General features: G+C 48.9%; 2 protein-coding genes across 3 annotated transcripts in view; both read left to right on the top strand.

The window, feature by feature from the left end:
- Positions 1-24,784, top strand: part of oxct1a (3-oxoacid CoA transferase 1a) — a 416,864-nt gene extending 392,080 nt beyond the window's left edge. Inside the window, exons 14-15 of the mRNA XM_078213895.1 lie at positions 21,843-21,860; positions 24,741-24,784. Coding sequence (XP_078070021.1) covers positions 21,843-21,860; positions 24,741-24,784 — 62 coding nt within the window. The remainder of the gene's footprint in view (positions 1-21,842; positions 21,861-24,740) is intronic.
- ttc33 (tetratricopeptide repeat domain 33) overlaps positions 1-25,011 on the top strand; it is a 91,422-nt gene that overhangs the window by 51,127 nt on the left and 15,284 nt on the right. For both annotated transcript variants that reach the window (XM_078215269.1, XM_078215270.1), the window contains exon 3: positions 24,807-24,938. In XM_078215269.1, coding sequence (XP_078071395.1) covers positions 24,813-24,938 — 126 coding nt within the window. In that variant the 5' untranslated portion in view covers positions 24,807-24,812. The remainder of the gene's footprint in view (positions 1-24,806; positions 24,939-25,011) is intronic.

Genomic DNA, 25,011 nt, shown 5'->3' with positions numbered 1-25,011 from the left:
TTTCCATTTCATTCGTCGGCCCGGGACTGAAGTCCCCCCACCCTGCCACGCCATCCCCTGCTGGGTGTGATACACTCCAGCGGGGTTTACCACTGCTCCTCACTAACAGAACAGGTGGCCGACCCCGCTGGAGCGAAGAGAGGCCATTGAGGTCCCCCCAAGAGGTTGGGAGTAAGGGGGCATGCCCCTTGGGCAGTGCCATCCTGGCCCCCTGACACTGCCCATTAGATATCGGATAGTGCCAAGGGGGCGGGGCTTATTGGGACGTGATCGGTGGAGGTTGGGTGTCCCGCTGCCATTCTGCACTCAGATTGCAGGCAGAGGGACGGAAGAAGTGACCGAGTCTGGGTGGGGGAGTGGGGGGTAGGGCATGTCAGGGGGGATCGGGGCTGCCGGGGAGGGAGTGCCCGGGGGGTGGGTTTCACAAGGCCAGTGATGGGGGGGGGCAGTTGCAGGGCTGAGCAGCAATCTGGAGGCCAGCAATGCGGGACTACTGCGCATGCTCCGATCTCAGCGCTGACAGATCAGTCCATGCGCAATGGCCCGCTCTGCGCTGTGCTGCCGGCCTGTCCAGCGGGAATAGGTCCCGTCCACTGATTCCCAGAGTGAATCCCGCTGAGTCACTCTGCACTGCAGAGTGCTGGAGATTCATTCCGGGAATCATGCCAAACAAAAACTGGGATTTACTTCCATTTTCCTGCAAATTGGGGGATGAGAATTTTTTTGGGAGACTCCCGGTCGTGTTTATAAAGTCCTCCTTGATATCGAAGGAACGGGAAGTGGAGATTGACAATGTAGAAATCAGACCTCACTGTTTAAGTATATGCTTTTGGAGAGATTAACAAACTAGTTACATAGAATTATACAATATTTTCGGCCCAACTACTCGATGCTTATGAATGCTCTGCTTCACACAAGTCTGCTCCTGTCCTTCGTGCCTAACCCTATCAGTATTGCTTCTATTCCTTTCTCCTGCATGCATTCACCCAGCTTCCCCTTAAATGCAGCTGTGCTGTTTGCCTCAGTTATTGGCTGTGGTAGCTGGTTCCACATTCTCACCACTCTCTGGGTAAAGAGTTTCTCTTGAATTTTCCTTTCGAATACATTGGTTTGAGCCACCTTTCCCATTCTGCACTAGAGATAGCGACATTGCTGGACTCCAAAAGTCTGCACTATTCCAGGCATGGCCTGGTCACGCACTCCACAAAATAATGTCTCACAGTTGTTTGGGTATAAGGGCGCACGGTGGCACAGTGGTTAGCACTGCTGCCTCACAGCGTTAGGGACCTGGGTTCAATTCCCGGTTTGGGTCACTGTCTGTGCGGAGTCTGCACATTCTCCCCGTGTCTGCATGGGTTTCCTCCCACACTCCGAAAGATGTGCTGGTTAGGCGGATTGGCCATGCCAAATTCTCCCTCAGTGTACCCAAACAGGTGCCAGAGTGTGACGACTAGGGGACTTTCACAGTAACTTCATTGCAGTGTTAATGTAAGCCTACTTGTGACTAATAAATCAAGTTAAACTGGATCTGGAGAGGAGTTCCCCCAGTAACAGGAGTTAATCCAGGCTGATTCTGTGTAAATGTCTCTCTTCTTCCTGCGCTGAGCTTGGCGATGGGTGATAAAGGCAGGATTCTTCTCTTTGTCACAGGTACTGGGAGGCGATTGGTCGGTGGGATGAAGCTATTCAGCTGACACCGGACTGTGCTGCACTCTACGAGATGAAAGCGCAGGTATTAACGTCAGACTCTCAGCTTCAACTCACTCCGCTCTCACTTTTATTTAGTTTTGATATCTGTTTCATGTGGTAATGAATGCATAACATATTCTCTCCAAGCAAGAAAATGCCAAAAGCCCAACAATTCTACTTCATTACAATTGACCACTCACCTATCCAATGCTTTCTCACTCCAGAAGGTCCTCTCACTGTTCCCTGACCTCAGTCACACTGGCTGCTTGATGTTAGCCATGGCGCAGTGAGTAGCATTCCCACCTCGGAGTCAGAAGCTTGTAGGATGGATTCCTGATCGGTCGGGGAATTAGGGGTTATAGGGATCAGAAAATGAACTAGTTAGTGACAGGCAGCATGGTTTTATACGGGGAAGGTCATGTCTCAGCAACTTGATTGAGTTTTTTGAAGAGGTGATAAAGATAATTGATGAGGGAAGGGCAGTGGATGTAGTTTATATGGACTTTGGTAAGGTGTTTGACAAGGTCCCACATGGCAGACTGTGACAAACACTAAAATCACCTGGGATTCGGGATGGGCTGGCTAGATGGATACAGAACTGGCTCGGTTATAGAAGACAGAGTAGCGGTGGAAGGGTGTTTTTCAGAATGGGGATCTGTAGCTAGTGGTGTTCCGCAGGGATCAGTGCTGGGACCTCAGTTGTTTGTCGTATATATAAATGATCTGGAGGAAAATGTGGGGGGTCTGATCAGTAAGTTTGTGGATGACACAAAGATTGTTGGAGTTGCTGATAGTGCCAGGGATTGTCAGAGGATTCAACAGGATAGAGAGAGATAGGAGACTTGGGCACAGAAATGGCAGATGGAGTTTAATCTGGACAAATGCGAAGTGATGCATTTTGGAGGACCATATTTAGGTGTGAATTATACTGTAAATAGCAGAACCCTTAGGAACATTAAGATACAGAGGGATCTGGTCGTGCAGGTTCACAGTTCTCTAAAAGTGGCAACACAGGTGGCAAAGGTGATTAAGAAGGAATGTTTGCTTGCCTTCATCAGCTGAGGCACTGAGTACAGGAGTTGGGAAATCATGTTGCAGCTATATAAAACCTTGGTTAGGCTGCATTTGGAGTATTGCGTGCAGTTTTGATCACCACACTCCCAGAAGGATGTGGAAGCTTTTGGGGGAGTGTAAAGAAAGTTTAGAACAAAAGAACAAAGAACAATACAGCACAGGAACCGGCCCTTCGGCCCTCTAAGCCCGCGCCGCTCCCTAGTCCAAACTAGACCATTCTTTTGTATCCCTCCATTCCTACTCTGTTCATGTGGCCATCTAGATAAGTCTTAAACGTTCCCAGTGTGTCTGCCTCCACCACCTTGCCCGGCAGCGCATTCCAGGCCCCCACCACCCTCTGTGTAAAATACGTCCTTCTGATATCCGTGTTAAACCTCCCCCCCCTCACCTTGAACCTATGACCCCTCGTGAACGTCACCACCGACCTGGGAAAAAGCTTCCCACCGTTCACCCTATCTATGCCTTTCATAATTTTATACACCTCTATTAGGTCACCCCTCATATTCGTCTTTCCAGTGAGAACAACCCCAGTTTACCCAATTTCCCCTCATAACTAAGCCCTTCCATACCAGGCAACATCCTGGTAAACCTCCTCTGCTCTCTCTCTAAAGCCTCCACGTCCTTCTGGTAGTGTGGCAAGCAGAGCTGGGCGCAGTATTCCAAATGCGGCCGAACCAACGTTCTATACAACTGCAACATCAGACCCCAACTTTTATACTCTATGCCCCGTCCTATAAAGGCAAGCATGCCATATGCCTTATTCACTACCTTCTCCATCTGTGATGTCACCTTCAAGGATCTGTGGACTTGCACACCCAGGTCCCTCTGCGTATCTACCCCTTTATGGTTCTGCCATTTATCGTATAGCTCCCCCCGACGTTAGTTCTACCAAAATGCATCACTTCACATTTATCTGGATTGAACTCCATCTGCCATTTCTTTGCCCAAATTTCCAGCCTATCTATATCCTTCTGTAGCCTCTGACAATGTTCTTCACTATCTGCAAGTCCAGCCATTTTCGTGTCGTCCGCAAACTTACTGATCACCCCAGTTACACCTTCTTCCAGATTGTTTATATAAATCACAAACAGCAGAGGTCCCAATACAGAGCCCTGCGGAACACCACTAGTCACAGGCATTCAGCCGGAAAAAGACCCATCCACTACCACCCTCTGTCTTCTGTGACCAAGCCAGTTCTCCACCCATCTAGCCACCTCCCCCTTTACCAATGAGACCCAAAGTACGTATTAGTATGTTGCCTGGTCTCGAGGGTGTTGGCATGGAAACAGGCCCTTCGGCCCAACTTGTCCCTGTCGCCCTTTTTTTTTAAACCCCTAAACTAGTCCCAATTGCCCACTTTTGGCCCATATTCCTCTATACCCATCTTACCCATGTAACTGTCTAAATGCTTTTTAAAAGACAAAATTGTACCCGCCTCTACTACTACCTCTGGCAGCTTATTCCAGACACTCACCACCCACTGTGTGAAAACATTGCCCCTCTGGACACTTTTGTATCTCTCCCCTCTCACCTTAAACCTATGTCCTCTAGTTTTAGACTCCCCTACCTTTGGGAAAAGATATTGACTATCGAGTTGATCTATGCCCCTCATTATTTTATAGGCCTCTATAAGGTCACCCCTCAGCCTCCTACGCTCCAGAGAAAAAAGTCCCAGTCTATTCGGCCTCTCCTTATAACTCAATCCATCAAGTCCCAGTAGCACCCTAGTAAACCTTTTCTGCGCTCTTTCTAGTTTAATAATATCCTTTCTATAATAGGATAACCAGAACTGTACACAGTTTTCCAAGTGTGGCCTTACCAATGTCTTGTACAACTTCAACAAGACGTCCCAACTCCTGTATTCAATGTTCTGAGAGGTTGAATAAACTAGGATTGTTTTCACTGGAAAGACGGAGGCTGAGGGGAGACCTGATAGAGATCTACAGAATTATGAGGGGCATAGACAGGGTGGATAGTCGGAGGCTTTTCCCCAGGGTGGAAGTGTCAATTACGATGGGGGCACAGGTTCAAGGTGGGAGGGGAAAGTTTAAGGGAGATGTGCGGGGGGAGGTTTTCCATGCAGAGAGTGGTGAGTGCCTGGAACGCGCTGCCAGAGGAGGTGGTGGAAGCAGGCACATTAGCAACATTTAAGAGGCATCTGGATGGGTCCATGAATAGGGAGGGAATAGAGGGATACAGACTGAGTAAGGGCAGAAGGTTTTTTTTAGTTTAGTTAGGGCATCATGATCAGCACAGGCTTAATGGGCCGAAGGGCCTGTTCCTGTACTGTACTGTTCTTTGTTCTTTGTACTATTTGAAGAGCAGGGGCATTATACTTGATCTACTCAACCAAGATATCACTGCAATTGATCTATTAATGATTTCACTGCACACACTCAGTGTGTTACACTGACTACACTACTGAAGTATTTCATTGGCGATATAGAGCTTTGGAGTGTCCCGAAAATGTAATCGGTGCTGTAAAGTTGTCCCAGCTCCCGACTCTATCCTTCTGCCTGGCTGTTTGAGATTAAACCAGTTTGTAACCTTGCTGCCACATGTGATCCTGACACGCATTTCTAACCTATCTGTGCCAGCACTAAGACCACCTGTTTCCACTCCCAAAACTCACCCCTGTCTCAACTCATCTGCTGCTGAAACTATTGGGGCTGTTTTCAGGCAGTTCTTTTGGGACTGTTTTTCTTGGAGAAGAATTCTGAGAGAATCGAGATATTCACGATCCTGAAGGGTAGGGACGTGGTAAAGAGTGAGAAACTGTTCCCACTCAAGAATCTTAGAGGGCACAGATTCAAAATAATGGGAAACAGGAGTAAAATTGATGGGAAGAGGTATTCTTACACCTGGAGGGTGACTGGAGTCAAGAACAAACTTCCTGACAGGGTGGTGGGTGCAGAATCGATCGAGGTATTCAAAAGGAAATTGGATTGTTTGCTGAAAAGAGACAAGGTGCAAGGTGACAGGCGAATGGGATTAGATAGGATGCTCTTTCAGAAAGCCAGTGCAGACCTGATGGGCTGAATGGCCTCCTTCTGCACTGTCACGATTCTGTGAAACATTTATTCTTCCTCATTACTATTCAAACACATTGCTTGCTGGTCCCCCACATTTACCCTCTATAAACTTGAAGTCACCCTCTGCCTCTGTCTTAACTCTCAAAGTCCTGTTCCCCTATCACCCCAGTGCCCTAATATGTGGCTCCCAGTCGAACATCATCTGATCTTAAAATTCTCATCTGTTTTCAAATACCTCCTTGGCCTTGTCTCTCGCTATCTCTGTAATCTCCCGCAACCCCACAGCTCTCTCAGATATCTGCACTCCTCTAATTCTGGCTTCTTGTGTATTCTCATTATAATCGTTCCACCGTTAGTGGCCATGCCATCTTCACTTTCCCAGAATTCCCTCCCCAAACCTCTCCACCACTCTACCTGGCAGCATGGTGCCACAGTGTGCTTAGCATTGCTGCCTCAATGGACCTACCTCGTATTAAGCTGATCTTTCTCTACACCCGAGCAATGACTGTAACACTACATTCTGTACTCTCTCCTTTCCTTCTCTATGAACGGTATGCTTTATCTATATAGCGCGCAAGAAACAATACTTTTCACTGTATACGAATGCATGTGACAATAAATCAAATCAGCACCAGGGACCCGGGTTCGATTCCCGGCTTGGGTCACTGTCTGTGCGGAGTCTGCACGTTCTCCCCGTGTCTGCGTGGGTTTCCTCCGGGTGCCCCATTTCCTCCCACAGTCTGATAGACGTACTGGTTAGGGTGCATTGGCCGTGCTGAATTCTCCCTCAGTGTACCCAAACAGGCGCCGGAGTGTGGCGACTGGGGGATTCTCACAGTAACTTCATTGCAGTGTTAATGTAAGCCTACTTGTGACACTGATAGTTAAACTATCCTTACTTTCCTCCTATAAGGACAACTGTTAAAGCCTATCCCATTGACCAAGCTAATGTCTCCTTATGTGGCTCGGTACCAGACTTCTTTAATAACACTCCCGTGAAATACTTTGGGATGTTTTATTGCATTCAGGCCTATATAAGAAGTTGTTGTTGTATAAATCTAAATCCATCTCCTTTTCTTTCTTTGCCCCAGGGAACTCGGTCCATAATCCAGTTACCCTTTGGCTGGAAGGTTTCCCCGTGGCCAGTCCAGAAGGACCATGGTGATCAGTAACAGAGTAGATAGAATGCTACCGATATGGATTGCCAGAGGAGTTAGGTGAGGCTGTGCACAATGGGGACATACTGAACTGTCGCTGATGAGGAGAAAGGGAAGCAGCGGAGCTGGGATGTAATAAATGACGTTCCCAGCTTACTGTACTGAACTTTTCACCAGAAACGTAGGAAAGTTGCTGAATGGCAGTTAATCCAGAAACATAGCAAAGAGTGTCAGTGAGAGCAGGAAGCTACAAGAAGGGTAAGTCAGGCTGAGAGTCCATGAATTGGAGTGTATCTTTAGCAGCAAGAAAGCACAGTAAATCACTACAGAACTGATGCATCTAACTCCATGCTGTGCCAGTCCTGGGAGTGTTTGATGGGGACAGTGTAGAGGGAGCTTTACTCTGTATCTAACCCCGTGCTGTACCTGTCCTGGGAGTGTTTGATGGGGACAGTATAGAGGGAGCTTTACTCTGTATCTAACCCCGTGCTGTACCTGTCCTGGGAGTGTTTGATGGGGACAGTGTAGAGGGAGCTTTACTCTGTATCTAACCCCGTGCTGTACCTGTCCTGGGAGTGTTTGATGGGGACAGTATAGAGGGAGCTTTACTCTGTATCTAACCCCGTGCTGTACCTGTCCTGGGAGTGTTTGATGGGGACAGTGTAGAGGGAGCTTTACTCTGTATCTAACCCCGTGCTGTACCTGTCCTGGGAGTGTTTGATGGGGACAGTGTAGAGGGAGCTTTACTCTGTATCTAAGCCCGTGCTGTGCCTGTCCTGGGAGTGTTTGATGGGGACAGTGTAGAGGGAGCTTTACTCTGTATCTCCCCCCGTGCTGTGCCAGTCCTGGGAGTGTTGATTGGGGACAGTGTAGAGGGAGCTTTACTCTGTATCTAACCCCGTGCTGTGCCAGTCCTGGGAGTGTTTGATGGGGACAGTGTAGAGGGAGCTTTACTATGTATCTAACCCCGTGCTGTACCTGTCCTGGGAGTGTTTGATGGGGACAGTGTAGAGGGAGCTTTACTCTGTATCTAACCCCGTGCTGTACCTGTCCTGGGAGTGTTTGATGGGGGACAGTGTAGAGGGAGCTTTACTCTGTATCTAACCCCGTGCTGTACTTGTCCTGGGAGTGTTTGATGGGGACAGTGTAGAGGGAGCTTTACTCTGTATCTAAGCCCGTGCTGTACCTGTCCTGGGAGTGTTTGATGGGCACAGTGTAGAGGGAGCTTTACTCTGTATCTAACCCCGTGCTGTGCCAGTCCTGGGAGTGTTTGATGGGGACAGTGTAGAGGGAGCTTTACTCTGTATCTCCCCCCGTGCTGTGCCAGTCCTGGGAGTGTTGATGGGGACAGTGTAGAGGGAGCTTTACTATGTATCTAACCCCGTGCTGTGCCAGTCCTGGGAGTGTTTGATGGGGACAGTGTAGAGGGAGCTTTACTATGTATCTAACCCCGTGCTGTGCCAGTCCTGGGAGTGTTTGATGGGGGACAGTGTAGAGGGAGCTTTACTCTGTATCTAACCCCGTGCTGTGCCAGTCCTGGGAGTGTTTGATGGGGACAGTGTAGAGGGAGCTTTACTCTGTATCTAACCCCGTGCTGTACCTGTCCTGGGAGTGTTTGATGGGGGACAGTGTAGAGGGAGCTTTACTCTGTATCTAACCCCGTGCTGTACCTGTCCTGGGAGTGTTTGATGGGGACAGTGTAGAGGGAGCTTTACTATGTATCTAACCCCGTGCTGTGCCAGTCCTGGGAGTGTTTGATGGGGGACAGTGTAGAGGGAGCTTTACTCTGTATCTAACCCCGTGCTGTACCTGTCCTGGGAGTGTTTGATGGGGGACAGTGTAGAGGGAGCTTTACTCTGTATCTAACCCCGTGCTGTACCTGTCCTGGGAGTGTTTGATGGGGACAGTGTAGAGGGAGCTTTACTATGTATCTAACCCCGTGCTGTACCTGTCCTGGGAGTGTTTGATGGGGGACAGTGTAGAGGGAGCTTTACTCTGTATCTAACCCCGTGCTGTACCTGTCCTGGGAGTGTTTGATGGGGACAGTGTAGAGGGAGCTTTACTATGTATCTAACCCCGTGCTGTGCCAGTCCTGGGAGTGTTTGATGGGGGACAGTGTAGAGGGAGCTTTACTCTGTATCTAACCCCGTGCTGTACCTGTCCTGGGAGTGTTTGATGGGGGACAGTGTAGAGGGAGCTTTACTCTGTATCTAACCCCGTGCTGTACCTGTCCTGGGAGTGTTTGATGGGGACAGTGTAGAGGGAGCTTTACTATGTATCTAACCCCGTGCTGTACCTGTCCTGGGAGTGTTTGATGGGGACAGTGTAGAGGGAGCTTTACTCTGTATCTAACCCCGTGCTGTACCTGTCCTGGGAGTGTTTGATGGGGGACAGTGTAGAGGGAGCTTTACTCTGTATCTAACCCCGTGCTGTACCTGTCCTGGGAGTGTTTGATGGGGGACAGTGTAGAGGGAGCATTCTCTTTTTGTTCTCTGTTGATTGCTCCATTCACAGTTCCCCAGTCACTGAATCCGTCCATTCCCATAGGCAGGGAACATTCCGACTTGGTCTGCCAAGTAACATTAATTCCAGGCAACGAATCTAACCATCTCCCTCCAATATTCAAAAGAATTGCTATCGCTGAATTATCCGACCATCAATATCCTGAGCGTTGCTAATGACCAAAAGCTGTAAGGACTCGTCATTTCAATACTGTGGCTGTAAAAGACTGCCGAGAGTAACTCACTTCCTGACTCATAGAAACATAGAAAACAGGAGTAGGACTAGGCCATTCATTGTGATCATGACTGACCATCCAACTCCATGACCTGTTCCTGCTCCCCCCCCCCCCTCCCCTCCCCCCCCCCCCCCCCCCCCCCCGCCCCGCCGAGCCGCCCCCCCCATTTCCATTGATCCCCTTCACCCCAAATGCTATATCTGCCTCCTTCTCAAAAACATAGTGTGTTTTGCCTCAGCTGTTTTCTGTGGTAGCGAATTCCACAGGCTGACTATTCAGTGATTGGCAGGGTTGCCCCTCACTGAGAAGGACAAAGGCAGCAGATACCTGGGGACACCACCACCTGTACTGACCCTCTGACAGTGCGGCACTCCCTCAGTACTGACCCTCTGACAGTGCGGCACTCCCTCAGCACTGACCCTCTGACAGTGCGGCACTCCCTCAGTACTGACCCTCTGACAGTGCAGCACTCCCTCAGTACTGACCCTCTGACAGTGCGGCACTCCCTCAGTACTGATCCTCTGACAGTGCAGCACTCCCTCAGTCCTGACCCTCTGATAGTGCGGCACTCCCTCAGTACTGACCCTCGAACAGTGCGGCACTCCCTCAGTACTGACCCTCTGACAGTGCGGCACTCCCTCAGCACTGACCCTCTGACAGTGCAGCACTCCCTCAGTACTGACCCTCTGATAGTGTGGCACTCCCTCAGTACTGACCCTCTGATAGTGCAGCACTCCCTCAGTACTGACCCTCTGACAGTGCGGCACTCCCTCAGTACTGACCCTCTGACAGTGCGGCACTCCCTCAGTACTGACCCTCTGACAGTACGGCACTCCCTCAGTACTGACCCTCTGATAGTGCGTCACTCCCTCAGTACTGACCCTCGAACAGTGCGGCACTCCCTCAGTACTGATCCTCTGACAGTGCGGCACTCCCTTAGTACTGACCCTCTGACAGTGCAGCACTCCCTCAGTACTGACCCTCTGACAGTGCGGCATTCCCTCAGCACTGACCCTCTGACAGTGCGGCACTCCCTCAGTACTGACCCTCTGACAGTGCGGCACTCCCTCAGCACTGACCCTCTGACAGTGCGGCACTCCCTCAGTACTGACCCTCTGACAGTGCGGCACTCCCTCAGTACTGACCCTCTGACAGTGCGGCACTCCCTCAGTACTGACCCTCTGACAGTGCAGCACTCCCTCAGCACTGACCCTCTGACAGTGCGGCACTCCCTCAGTACTGACCCTCTGACAGTGCGGCACTCCCTCAGTCCTGACCCTCTGACAGTGCGGCACTCCCTCAGCACTGACCCTCTGACAGTGCAGCACTCCCTCAGTACTGACCCTCTGATAGTGCGGCACTCCCTCAGTACTGACCCTCTGACAGTGCGGCACTCCCTCAGTACTGATCCTCTGAGCATGTGCCAGTTTCATAGCACAGTCTTGATATTGTGTCGAAGACTCTGAGCTCAATGGCTTACTGACCCGGGGGAGATTTGATCGCCGCAGACTGGACCTGACAATAGTGAATAAAGAACAAAGAACAATACAGCACAGGAACAGGCCCTTCGGCCCTCCAAGCCTGCGCCGCTCATGTGCCCAACTAGACCATTCGTTTGTATCCCTCTATTCCCAGTCTGTTCATGTGGCTATCTAGATAAATCTTAAACGATCCCAGTGTGTCCGCCTCAATCACCTTGCTTGGCAGTGCATTCCAGGCCCCCACCACCCTCTGTGTAAAATACGTCCCCCTGACATCTGTGTTGAACCTTGCCCCCCTCACCTTGAACCTGTGACCCCTTGTGTTCGTCACCTCCGACCTGGGAAAAAGCTTCCCACTGTTCACCCTATCTATGCCCTTCATAATTTTATACACCTCTATTAGATCTCCCCTCATTCTCCGTCTTTCCAGGGAGAACAACCCCAGTTTACCCAATCTCTCCTCATAGCTAAGACCCTCCATACCAGACAACATCCTGGTAAACCTTTTCTGTACTGTCTCCAAAGCCTCCACGTCCTTCTGGTAGTGTGGCAACCAGAACTGGACGCAGTATTCCAGATGTGGTCTAACCAGCGTTCTACACAGCTGCAACATCATCTGCCAACTTTTATATTCTATGCCCCGTCCAATAAAGGCAAGCATGCCATATGCCTTCTTGACCACCCTCTCCACCTGTGCTGCCACCTTTAAGGATCTATAGACTTGTACACCCAGGTCCCTCTGTGTGTCTATACTCCTGTTGGTTCTGCCATTTATTGTATAGCTCCCCCTTACATTAGATCTGCCGAAATGCATCACTTAGCATTTATCTGGATTAAATTCCATCTGCCATTTCTCTGCCCAATGTTCCAGCCTATCTATATCCTGCTCTATTCTCTGACAATGTTCATCACTATCCGCAACTCCAGCAATCTTTGTGTCGTCCGCAAACTTACTGATCACACCAGTTATATCTTCCTGTAAATCATTTATATATATCACAAACAGCAGAGATCCCAGTACAGAGCCCTGCGGAACACCACTAGTCATGATGTGGAGATGCCGGCGTTGGACTGGGGTGAACACAGTAAGAGTTTTAACAACACCAGATTAAAGTCCAACAGGTTTATTTGGTAGCAAATACCATTAGCTTTCGGAGTGCTGCTCCTTCGTCAGATGGAGTGGAAATGTGCTCTCAAACAGGGCACAGAGACACAAACAAATCAAGTTACAGAATACTGATTAGAATGCGAATCCCTACAGCCAGCCAGATCTTAAAGATACAGACAATGTGAGTGGAGGGAGCATTAAGCACAGGTTAAAGAGATGTGTATTGTCTCCAGACAGGACAGCCTGCAAGTCCAGGAAGCAAGCTGTGGGGGTTACTGACATAAAATGCTCTCAAACACATTTCCACTCCATCTGACGAAGGAGCAGCGCTCCGAAAGCTAATGGTATTTGCTACCAAATAAACCTGTTGGACTTTAACCTGGTGTTGTTACAACTCTTACTGTGTTCACCCCAGTCCAACGCCGGCATCTCCACATCATGACTTCTATGGCTTAGCCTGTTCTCCACCCATCTAGCTAGCTCCTCTTTTATCCCGTGAGATTTATCCTTTTGCACCAGCCTGCCATGAGGGACCTTGTCAAATGCTTTACGAAAATCCATATAGACGACATCCACGGCCCTTCCCTCGTCAATCGTTTTTGTCACCTCCTCAAAAAACTCAACCAAATTTGTGAGGCATGACCTCCCTCGTACAAAACCATGCTGGTATGCTTGGTATTTTAAACCTCTGATGGAAGGAACAGTTACGGGAAATGAAGAATGTGCTAACTAATTGCACCAGAATAAAGCAGTTACTGGAAAATCTTTAAGTGCTTTTTCAGATGCTTGTCTCTTGTGCTCCTTTTCCAAGTGAAACAATGCTGGAATCGGGCAGCATTCCTGCTCACAACCGTGCTTTTTAACAGGATGCACCTACTGTTCTCACGCCAAGTGTAAACAATGCCTCGAAATGAGAATTGGGTGGTGAGAGAGTGAGGGTTTGTACCCTCTGCTCTGTGTCAGCTTTTACGTGTCAGCTGATGCTACCTGCCTCTACCTCACCGCTGTCACTCTCACCCCCGTGACTGTGTCTCTGACATCCAGCACCGCGTGACCAGGAATTTCCTGCAACTAAATGTTGGAAAGATCGAAGCCATTGTCTTCAGTCCCTGGCATAATCCCTCTTCCCTCAGGCTCCGAGGTAATTCTTTTCCATGGCAGCTGTCTGAAGCTGTATCCGACAGTTTACAATATTCGTTATATACTGGGCCCCGATCAACTTGCTGCCACAACATTGCAGGATCATTAACCATGCCTATTTCCACATCAGTAACATTACTCTCCGCCCCAGTAATGTTACCCTCCACCCCAGTAACGTTAATCTCCGCCCCAGTAACATTACTCTCCGCCCCAGTAATGTTACCCTCCACCCCAGTAACGTTAATCTCCGCCCCAGTAACATTACTCTCCGCCCCAGTAATGTTACCCTCCACCCCAGTAACGTTAATCTCCGCCCCAGTAACATTACTCTCCGCCCCAGTAATGTTACCCTCCACCCCAGTAACGTTAATCTCTGCCTCAGTAACATTACTCTCCGCCCCAGTAATGTTACCCTCCACCCCAGTAACGTTAATCTCCGCCCCAGTAACATTACTCTCCGCCCCAGTAATGTTACCCTCCACCCCAGTAACGTTAATCTCTGCCTCAGTAACATTACTCTCCGCCCCAGTAATGTTACCCTCCACCCCAGTAACGTTAATCTCCGCCCCAGTAACATTACTCTCCGCCCCAGTAATGTTACCCTCCACCCCAGTAACGTTAATCTCCGCCCCAGTAACATTACTCTCCGCCCCAGTAATGTTACCCTCCACCCCAGTAACGTTAATCTCTGCCTCAGTAACATTACTCTCCGCCTCTGTAACATTACTGTAACATTGTCCAAAGATGTGTGGGTCAGGTTGATTGGCCATGCTAAAATTGCCCCTTAGTGTTCTGAGATGTGTAGGTTAGAGGAATTAGCGGGTAAATATGTAGGGATATGGGGGTAGGGCCTGGGTGGGATTGTGGTCGGTGCAGATCGATGGGCCGAATGGCCTCTTTCTGTACTGTAGGGTTTCTATGATTTCTATGATGATTTCTACTCTGTGCCTCAGTAACATTACTCTCTGCCTCAGTAGCATTACTCTCCGCCTCAGTAAGATTACTCTCTGCCTCAGTAACATTACTCTCTGCCTCAGTAACATTACTCTCTGCCTCAGTAACATTACTCTCCGCCTCAGTAGCATTACTCTCTGCCTCAGTAACATTACTCTCTGCCTCAGTAACATTACTCTCCTCCTCAGTAGCATTACTCTCTGCCTCAGTAACATTACTCTCTGTCTCAGTAAGATTACTCTCTGCCTCAGTAACATTACTCTCCGTCTCAGTAGCATTACTCTCCGCCTCAGTAACATTACTCTCTGCCTCAGTAACATTACTCTCTGCCTCAGTAACATTACTCTCTGCCTCAGTAACATTACTCTCTGCCTCAGTCACATTACTCTCCACCTCAGTAACGTTACTCTCCGCCTCAGTAACATTACTCTCCGTCTCAGTAACGTTACTCTCCGCCTCAGTAATGTTACTCTCCACCTCAGTAACGTTACTCTCCGCCTCAGTAACGTTCCTCTCCGCCTCAGTAACATTACTCTCCGTCTCAGTAACGTTACTCTCCGCCTCAGTAATGTTACTCTCCACCTCAGTAACGTTACTCTCCGCCTCAGTAATGTTACTCTCTCATTGATTGCTAAAAGCCTCATTCATGCCTTTATTATCTTTACACTTGTCTATTCTAACACATTCCTGGCTGCCTTCCAATGTTTGGCCCTCTATAAACTTGAGGCCATCCAAAACGCTGCTGCCCTGTGCTGGTTCGCACTATGTCCTGTTCCCCCATCACACACCTGCTGACTGTTCACACTGGCAGCAAGAATAAAAAGCTGAGAATTACTTCAACAGAGAACAGCTGCCAAATGCTGAGGTTCAGAGGGATCTCGGTGTTTTAGCAGAAAGTCAGCATGAAACTGCAGCAAGTAATTAAGAAGACTAACGTAATGCTATCTGTTATTATGAGAGGAATTGAACATGCTTCAGCTATACTGGGCATTGGTGAGACCACATCGCGAATATTGTCTGCAGTTTTGTTCACCTTCAGTCTGGATTTGACAAAAAGCTATCCAGACCTGGAACATTAGCTCTATTCTCTCTCCCCACATGCTGCCAGAGCTGTTGGGATTTTGCAGCATTTTTGTTTTTATTGTAGATAGATTCCTGTTGGGTAAGGGGGTGAAAGGTTATCGGGGGTAGGTGAGAATGTGGAATTTGAAACACAAACGGATCAGCATGATCTCATTGAATGACGGGAGCAGGCTTGAGGGGCCGAATGGCCTCCTCCTGCTCCCTGTTCATAAGATTCATAAACAGGAGGGTCAGGAAGCAGGGAGAACAGATTCAGGGTGATTGCGGGGGTGGTTGTTACAGTGTGGAATGTATTGGCTGCAAGGGTGATAATGAACGATCCTGCAGAGTGTGGGCAGGGATATAGGCTTCACCATCAGCGCTAAGACGATGGCTCTGAATTAGGGACGGACTTTGGATAAAAGCAAATTACTGCGGATGCTGGCAACTGAAAGCAAAAGAGAAAATGCTGGAAAATCTCAGCAGGTCTGGCAGCATCTTTCTGTCTTTTAGCTTTGACAAAGGCGCATCTGGACTCGAAACATAGAACATAGAACATAGAACATTACAGCGCAGAACAGGCCCTTCGGCCCACGATGTTGCACCGACCAGTTAAAAAAAAAAAAACTGTGACCCTCCAACCTAAACCAATTTCTTTTCGTCCATGAACCTATCTACGGATCTCTTAAACGCCCCCAAACTAGGCGCATTTACTACTGATGCTGGCAGGGCATTCCAATCCCTCACCACCCTCTGGGTAAAGAACCTACCCCTGACATCGGTTCTATAACTACCCCCCCTCAATTTAAAGCCATGCCCCCTCGTGCTGGATTTCTCCATCAGAGGAAAAAGGCTATCACTATCCACCCTATCTAAACCTCTAATCATCTTATATGTTTCAATAAGATCCCCTCTTAGCCGCCGCCTTTCTAGCGAAAACAATCCCAAATCCCTCAGCCTCTCCTCATAGGATCTCCCCTCCATACCAGGCAACATCCTGGTAAACCTCCTCTGCACCCTCTCCAAAGCCTCCACATCCTTCCTGTAATGTGGGGACCAGAACTGCACACAATACTCCAAGTGCGGCCGCACCAGAGTTGTGTACAGTTGCAACATAACGCTACGACTCCTAAATTCAATCCCCCTACCAATAAACGCCAAGACACCATATGCCTTCTTAACAACCTTATCTACTTGATTCCCAACTTTCAGGGATCTATGCACACATACACCTAGATCCCTCTGCTCCTCCACACTATTCAAAGTCCTCCCGTTAGCCCTATACTCAACACATCTGTTATTCCTACCAAAGTGAATTACCTCACACTTCTCCGCATTAAACTCCATCCGCCACCTCTCGGCCCAACTTTGCAACCTGTCTAAGTCTTCCTGCAAACTACGACACCCTTCCTCACTGTCTACCACACCACCGACTTTGGTGTCATCAGCAAATTTGCTAATCCACCCAACTATACCCTCATCCAGATCATTAATAAATATTACAAACAGCAGTGGCCCCAAAACAGATCCCTGAGGTACACCACTTGTAACCGCACTCCATGATGAATATTTACTATCAACCACCACCCTCTGTTTCCTATCCGCTAGCCAATTCCTGATCCAATTTCCTAGATCACCCCCAATCCCATACATCTGCATTTTCTGCAGAAGCCTACCATGGTGAACCTTATCAAACGCCTTACTAAAATCCATATATACCACGTCCACTGCCTTGCCCCCATCCACCTCCTTGGTCACTTTCTCAAACGTCAGCTCTTTTCTCTCCTTACAGATGCTGCCAGACCCGCTGAGATTTTCCAGCATTTTCTCTTTTGGTTCAGGGACGGACTTTAATGAGCTGCTCTCAGTCTGTGACGTAACGCAGTTGGGTTTGAGTCAGTGTTTGCTGATGTCCGTGCTATTCCTGTCCTGAGATTGGTTTTTAACATCCCAGTGTAATTAATTTGAAATGAGAAAGCAGACAGCAGCCGGAATTACGGAAATGGAAATCATTTCCTTTGCCTGCCAATGTTGCTGTGTGTTGTGTTTGTTTTTTTGGCCTGTTGGTTGTCCTGCAGCCTCCCTCCCCACACTGTTCCTGAGGGAGTAACACATACTGGCCCCGCTGTGTTTGGGGTGTAGGTGAGGAGGGAGCTGGACCGGGCACGCTGACGTTCCTCATCATTCTCAGGAGTGTTCACAGTGTGTATTTTATCAGGGAGAGCTCTGAGCAGCCTGGTTCTGATAGTACACCAACCAGAGGGAATTTTAACTCTGGCACCATGAAAGAATGGCAACCTTTTTCATCGAGAAAGGGGTGGTGGATTTGTGGGATGTAATCATTGAAGGATACTGAAGCAAAGAGGATAAATTAAACCTTTTAGAGTCATAGAGTCACGGATGTTTACAGCATAGAAACAGGCTCTTCGGCCCAACTTCTCCATGCCACCCCTTTTTTTAACCATTAAGCTAATCCCAATTGCCCACATTTGGCCCATATCCCTCTATACCCATCTTACCCATGTAACTGTCTAAATGCTTTTCAAAAGACAAAATTGTACCTGCCTCTACTACTACCTCTGGCAGCTTGTTCCAGACACTCACCACCCTCTGTGTGAAACAATTGCCCCTCTGAACACTTTTGTATCGCTCCCCTCTCACCTTAAACCTATGCCCTCTAGTTTTAGACTCCCCTACCTTTGGGAAAAGATATTGACTATCCAGCTGATCTGTGCCCCATAGATCAGCTAGATAGTCAATAGAAAGGAGGCGCTGAAGTAGGGTGAGGGGGAGGGACTGAGGGGCAGGGGTTGAGGAGCTGAGGGAGTGTGGGAGGAGGGACCAAGGGGCCGGGGTTGGAGTAGCTGAGGGAGTGTGGGAGGAGGGACTGAGGGGCAGGGGTTGAGGAGCTGAGGGAGTGTGGAAGGAGAGACCAAGGGCAGGGTTTGAAGAGCTAAGGGAGTGTGGGAGGAGGGACCGAGGGACAGGGGTTGGAGGAGCTGAGGGAGTGTGGGGGGAGGGACTGAGGGAGTGGGGAGGAGGGACTGAGGGGCAGGGGTTGGAGGAGCTGAGGGAGTGTGGGAGGAGGGACTGAGGGAGTGTGGGGAGGAGAGAGACTAACCGAGTGTGGGAGGAGGGACTGAGGGAGTGTGGGAGGAGGGACTGAGGGAGTGTGGGGAGGAGGGACTGAGGGAGTGTGGGGAGGAGGGACTGAGGGAGTGTGGGGAGGAGGGACTGAGGGAGTGTGGGGAGGAGGGACTGAGGGAGTGTGGGAGGAGGGGCTGAGGGAGTGGGAGAAGCAACTGAGGGAGTCTGGGAGGAGGGACTGAGGGGCAGGGGTTGGAGGAGCTGAGGGAGTATGGGAGGAGGGACTGAGGGTGTGTGGGAGGAGGGATCGAGGGAGTGTGGAAGGAGGGACCGAGGGGCAGGGGTTGGAGGAGCTGAGGGAGTATGGGAGGAGGGACTGAGGGTGTGTGGGAGGAGGGATCGAGGGAGTGTGGAAGGAGGGACCGAGGGGCAGGGGTTGGAGGAGCTGAGGGGGTGTGGGAGGAGGGACTGGGGCAGGAGTAGGGGGTGTTAAGGATGTTTTCCTTGGCTAACCGTGATGTGGAAATGGCAGAGACTGTTTGAATACCCTGATGGAAGGAGGCACATTTAAAAATGGAAACAGTCGGGGGAGAGAACCGTTAACCTTCCCACATCACAATCCCTGCCCCTGGGCTGGTGACAACATCAACATAATGTTGCCTGCATCAAAACTGATGAAGAGTCATTCAGTCTCGAAACATTAGCTGTTTCTCTCTCCACAGCTGCTGTCAGACGTGCTGAGATTTTCCAACATTTCCTTATGCTGTGGTAAGGATGTTGGATCAGAATGCTCCTGCTCTTTGGATAGCGCTGTGGGATGCTTCCATTCAACTCCAAACAGAGAGGATCTAAACATCTCCCCTTGACATTCAAATGGCATTATCATCTCCAGGGGTGGCACGGTGGCACAGTGATTAGCACTGCTAACTCACAGCGCCAGGGACCCGGGTTCGATTCCCAGTTTGGGTCACTGTCTGTGTGGAGTTTGCACATTCTCCCCGTGTCTGCGTGGGTTTCCTCTGAATGCTCCAGTTTCCTCCCACACGCCAAAGATGTGCGGGTTAGGTGAATTGGCCGTGCTAAATTGCCCTTTGGTGTTGGGGGGGACTAGCTCGAGTAAATACATGGGGTTATGGGGATAGGGCCTGGGTGGGATTGTGGCCGGTGCAGACACGATGGGCCGAATGGCCTTCTTCTGCACAGTAGGATTCTATAAATCCCCACTATCAACATCGTGGGGGTTAGCATTGATCAACAACTGAACTGGACTAGCCATATAAACACAGTGGCTACAAGAGAAGGTCAGAGGCTAGAAATACTGCAGCGAATAACTCACCTCCTGACTCCCCAAAGCCTGTCCACCATCTACAAGGCAGGGCAAGGGAGAGGAATCATCGACCTTGGTGCTTCTCCTGTCTCCGGGCTCCTTACCTCCTCTCTTTAGTCCTCTTCACCATCTCCAATCCGAGTAAATACTACCTCAAATGCACTTCAAAAATAATAAGATCTTTTCTTTTCCCACACTAAACTTTGCACTAATGCCCTAGACCCAGGAAAAACCCTTACTCCCAGGAATTTAATGTGAGCAGACAAACTCTGAAACACTGCCTTTGGGGAGGGGTGGAAAAAGAGGTAAATAAACCTACAAATCACTTTGAAGGGAACAGCCTCCCTGCATTTGCTCCAAGTGTTTCCCCCATATTCACCAGTGCTGGTGGGTGACAGAGGCACAGATCCCGTCTTTGCCTCCAGCCTCGGTCTCCAGACGCAGAGGCTGGGCGATGGGGGCACCTGAGGATCAGATCAACAGCGAGGAGACGGTTTGCGAGTGATGAAGACTGGTTGTGCGGCAGCCTTTTGGGGAAGGGAGAAGGTCGCCCTTGTCTTCTGCTGCCTTCTGCCACTGTCTGATCACCCTGGCCCTGGACCCTTTCCAGGCTATCATGCCGTTTAATATTATATTTATGCTTGATTATTTACCGTGCTCTCATTTTTAAGTCTTTACTGGAGAAGATTGATGGTGAGGTAAAAGCTGACAGGAGTGAGAATTCTTAAACATTACACTCATCATAACGACAGCACAGTGGTTAGCACAGCTGCCTCACAGCGCCAGGGACCCAGATTCGATTCGCGGCTTGGGTCACTGTCTGTGCAGTGTCTGCACGTGCTCCCCGGGTCTGAGTGGGTTTCCTCCGGGTCTCTGGTTTCCTCTGAAAGACGTGCTGGTTAAGCGCATTGGCTGTGCTAGATTCTCCCTCAGTGTACCCGAACAGGCGCCGGAGAGTGGCGACGAGGGGATTTTCACAGTAACTTCGTTGCAGTGTTAATGCAAGCCTACTTGTGATACTAATAAATAAACTTAAAACTTACAAAGGCTGTATACACCTATTGATGGAACAAGTCAGAGTGAATAAGCTGTGAGGAAAGATTAAAGAGGCTACAGCCTACAAAGAAGGATGAAAGAGTATTGAAGTTAATATAATATTAATTGCCTTGGATAAGATGTACCCAGATTGTTACTGTGACGCATGCTAAGAAAGAAGAATTAGAAGACATCGATTAGGCTAAGGTAGATTGGGGAAGTTCATTAAAGGCATGACGAATATTTAAAATGACTCTGTATATTGCAACATCTGTACATTCCTTTCTGGCACTAAACACAACAAGTGGCCCAGCCATGAGAAATTAACAATAGTATTAGACCCAAAGAAGAATCATATACAGTTGCTAGAAAAAGCAGCAAGCCTGAGGATAGGGAGCGGCCGAGAATTCAGCAAAGGAGGACCAAGAGATTGATTAGAAAAATAGAGTATGAGAATAAACTTTGAAACAACATAAAAAGTGGACTGTAAAACCTTTAGAAATCATAGAAACCCTACAGTGCAGAAGGAGGCCATTCGGCCCATCGAGTCTGCACTGACCACAATCCCACCCAGGCCCTACCCCCACATATTTACCCGCTAATCTATGCATCTCAGGACTCTAAGGGGCAATTTTTAACCTGGCCAATCAACCTAACCCGCACATCTTTTTATAAAAGGAAAAAGATTAGTGAAGCCAAATGTAGATCCCTTCCAGTCAGAAACAGGAGAATTTATATTCGAGAACAAGGCAGAGCAATTAAACAACTACTTTAGTTCTGTTTCCACAGAGGAAGACACAAATAACTTCCCAGAAATACTAAGGAATGAAGCATCCGTGAGAAGGAGGAATTGAAGGAAATTAGGATAACTAGGAAAATATTGCTGGAGAAATGAATGGGACAGAAAGCGGATAAATCCCCAGAGCATGATAATCTACATCCCAGGGTACTGAAAGAAGCAGCCATGGAAATAGTGGGTATGTCGGTTATCATCTTCCAACATTGTGTAGATTCTGGAACACAGCAGATTGGAGAGTGGCAATATTTAAAAACGAGAGGGAGACAATAAGAGAATTACAGAGTGTTTAACCTAACATCAGTAGCAGGGAAGATGAGAGAGTCTGTTATAAAGGATGTGATAACAGGACACTTGGAAAATATCAACGGGATTAGACAGAGGCAACATGGATTTATGAAAGGGAAATCTTGTTTGACAAACCTACTGGAGTATTTGAGGAAGTAACTAGTAGAATAGATAGAAGAGAACCAGTGGATGTGGCGAACTTGGATTTTCAGAAAGCATTTGATAAAGTCCCATGTGAGAGGTTAGTGTGCAAAATGAAATCACATGGGATTGGGGATGATATATTGGCATGGATTGAGAATTGGTTAGTAGACGGGAAACCGAGAGTAGGAATAAATGGGTCTTTTTCAGAGTGGCAGGTGGTGACTACTGGGGCCCGGCAGGGATCCGTGTTTGGGCTCCAACTATCCACAATATACATCAGTAATTTGGATGAGGGAACCAAATGTAATATTTCCAGGTTTGCGGATGGTACGAAAGTTGGTGGGAATGTGAGAGGTGGGGAGGATGTTAAGAAGCTTCAAGGTGATTTAGACAAGTTGAGTGAGTGGGTAAATGCATGGCAGATGCAGTATAACGTGGATAGACCTGAAGTTACCCACTTTGGACAGAGACACGTTATTTAAATGGTGATAGATTGGGAAATGTTGATGTCCAGGGGACCTGGGTCTCCTAGTACACCAGTCACTGAAAGCAAGCATGCAGGTACAGCAAGCAGCTGGGAAGGCAAATGGTATGTTGACCCTCATTGCAAGAGGATTTGAGTGCAGGAGCAGGGATGCCTTACTGCAGCTGTACAGGGCTTTGGTGAGACCACACCTGGAGCATTGTGTGTGAGAAAGGATACGCTTGCTATAGAGAGAGCGCAGCGAAGGTTCACCAGACTGATTTCTGGGATTGGCAGGATTGTCAATGAGGAGAGAGTGGTTCGATGGGGCCTGTATTCAGTGGAGTTTAGAGGAATGAGAGGGGATCTGAATGAAATGTATAGAATTCTGACAGGGCTGGACAGACTGGAAGCAGCGATGCTGGAAGTGGAACAATCTCCAAACAGATTAATAGAGGCTAAAAGAATGTACAAAGTTAAATGTCATATTCTGATGGGAGAGTTAGTGTACCAGGGAGGTGGCAGCAGAAAATAACTGCTAGTGATAGTCACCTTTTAATTCAACTATAATAACAGCTTTAAAAACTACCCAATCTCTGCCAACTTAGTACAAACATTGCAGCATTTGGTTGCCTTCAAGGCTTGAGGGGAAAGCCAAGACACATTACAATAAAACTATAAAGGTAGCTGAGTGAGTCAAGGAGCTTGGACTGGACTGGATCCCAGCGCTGAAGTGGCTTGATAGTGTTTTCAGTTGTTTTGGTTTCTGAGTACTACAACAAGCCATTGGAAATCTGTGATCCACGCAACTTGCATAGGCCAGGGAGGGCTGGGAACTCGGAGGCTGGGTGTTTCCTTATCCTTAACCCGGGATCTGGCGGACACTCGGTATGCGGAATAGAGAGTGGTCAGTCTCGGAGGTATCTAGCCTGGATTCCCCCTGCCATCAGTCAACCTAATGAAGAATCAAGGAGCGAAACACAGAAACTAGAAACAGAAGGAGGCCATTCGGCCCTTCCAGCTCGCTCCACTATTCATTCCGATCATGGCTGATCATCCAACTCAATGGCCTGATCCCATCTTTCCCCCATATCCTTTGATTCCCTTTGCCTCAAGTGCTATATCTCCCTGCTTCCTGAAAGCTTTCAATGTTTTGGCCTCAACTACTTTCTGCGGTAGCAAATTCCACAGGCTGACCATTGTCGGGGTGAAGAAATTTCTCCTCATCTCTATCCTAACCCTCCTGTATCCTCAGACTGTGACCCCTGATTCTGAACACCCCCACCATCAGGAACATCCTTCTTGCATCTACCTGTAATGGTGATGTCACTGGACTAGTAATCCCTGGGGACACTGAATCAAATTTTTACTTTATTCAGGCAGGGATGTGGGTGTCGCTGGCTGGGCCAAGATTTATTGACCATCCCTAATGACCTGGATATGAGCTGCATTTCAGAGGGCATTTAAGAGTCAAACGTTGTGCTGTGAGTCTGGAGTTTTAGGGATGGACAATAAATGCTGGCTTTCAATTGTTTTATTGAATTCAAATCTCACCATCTGCCGTGGTGGGATTTGAACCCGGGTCCCCAATGACCTGGCTTCCTGGGTTACTGGTTCAGCGACAATGCCACTATGCCACTGCCTTCCTGCCATGGCAGCTGAGGAATGGTTGAGTGTAGGCGAGTGAATGGTTTGAGCCGACAGTTCAGTGTCTTGGGCTTGCGTTGTACCTGTGCAGACTCGGGTGGCTGTGCATCACAATGCTACCCTGTCGTTGATTTGCAATGCGCGTAACCCTTCCCCACCCAAGGCCATGGGGCACAAGTCAAGTTGTGATGGAATACTCTCCACATGCAGCTCAACAACACTCCAAGTTCAGCACTCTGCAGGACAAAGCACTCTGCTTGATTGGCACCCCATCCACTGCCACTTTAAACATCCACTAACTCCACCCCTACTCTCCTTCCGCTGCACCTTTCAATCATCTAGAAGAACAAGGGCAGCAGATACCTGGGAACACCACCACCTGGAGGTTCCCCTCCCAACTCAACTCACCATCCTGACTTGGAACCATATTGCCCACCATTCCTTCACTGCCTCTGGCTGAGGGGTAATGACCTAGCTCACTAACTCCTGGATTAACCTTCCTGTTTCCTTTCCTGACAGGTATTGATACAGATTGGGTGACTGACGCCAAGGTCCTGTACTAATCCTCCTGTTGTCTTCTCCCAGGTTCTCATGACGCTGAACGAGGTTTTCCAGGCAGTTCAGGCTGCAGAGATGGCCGTCCGTCTGAATCCCCAGTGGTGGGAGGCACTGCAGACCTTGGGCCGTGCTCAGCTCAGCCTGGGGGAGATAACCATGGTGAGTTCCAGTGCTTGCATTGGTGGGTGCGCGGCATGGGAGGGGGATGACCGAGCACTGGCTGGCTCAGGCA

Source organism: Mustelus asterias, chromosome 6, assembly GCF_964213995.1.
Source record: "Mustelus asterias chromosome 6, sMusAst1.hap1.1, whole genome shotgun sequence".
Taxonomy (NCBI): Eukaryota; Metazoa; Chordata; class Chondrichthyes; order Carcharhiniformes; family Triakidae; genus Mustelus; species Mustelus asterias.
This window is presented reverse-complemented; position numbering and strand designations above follow the sequence as displayed.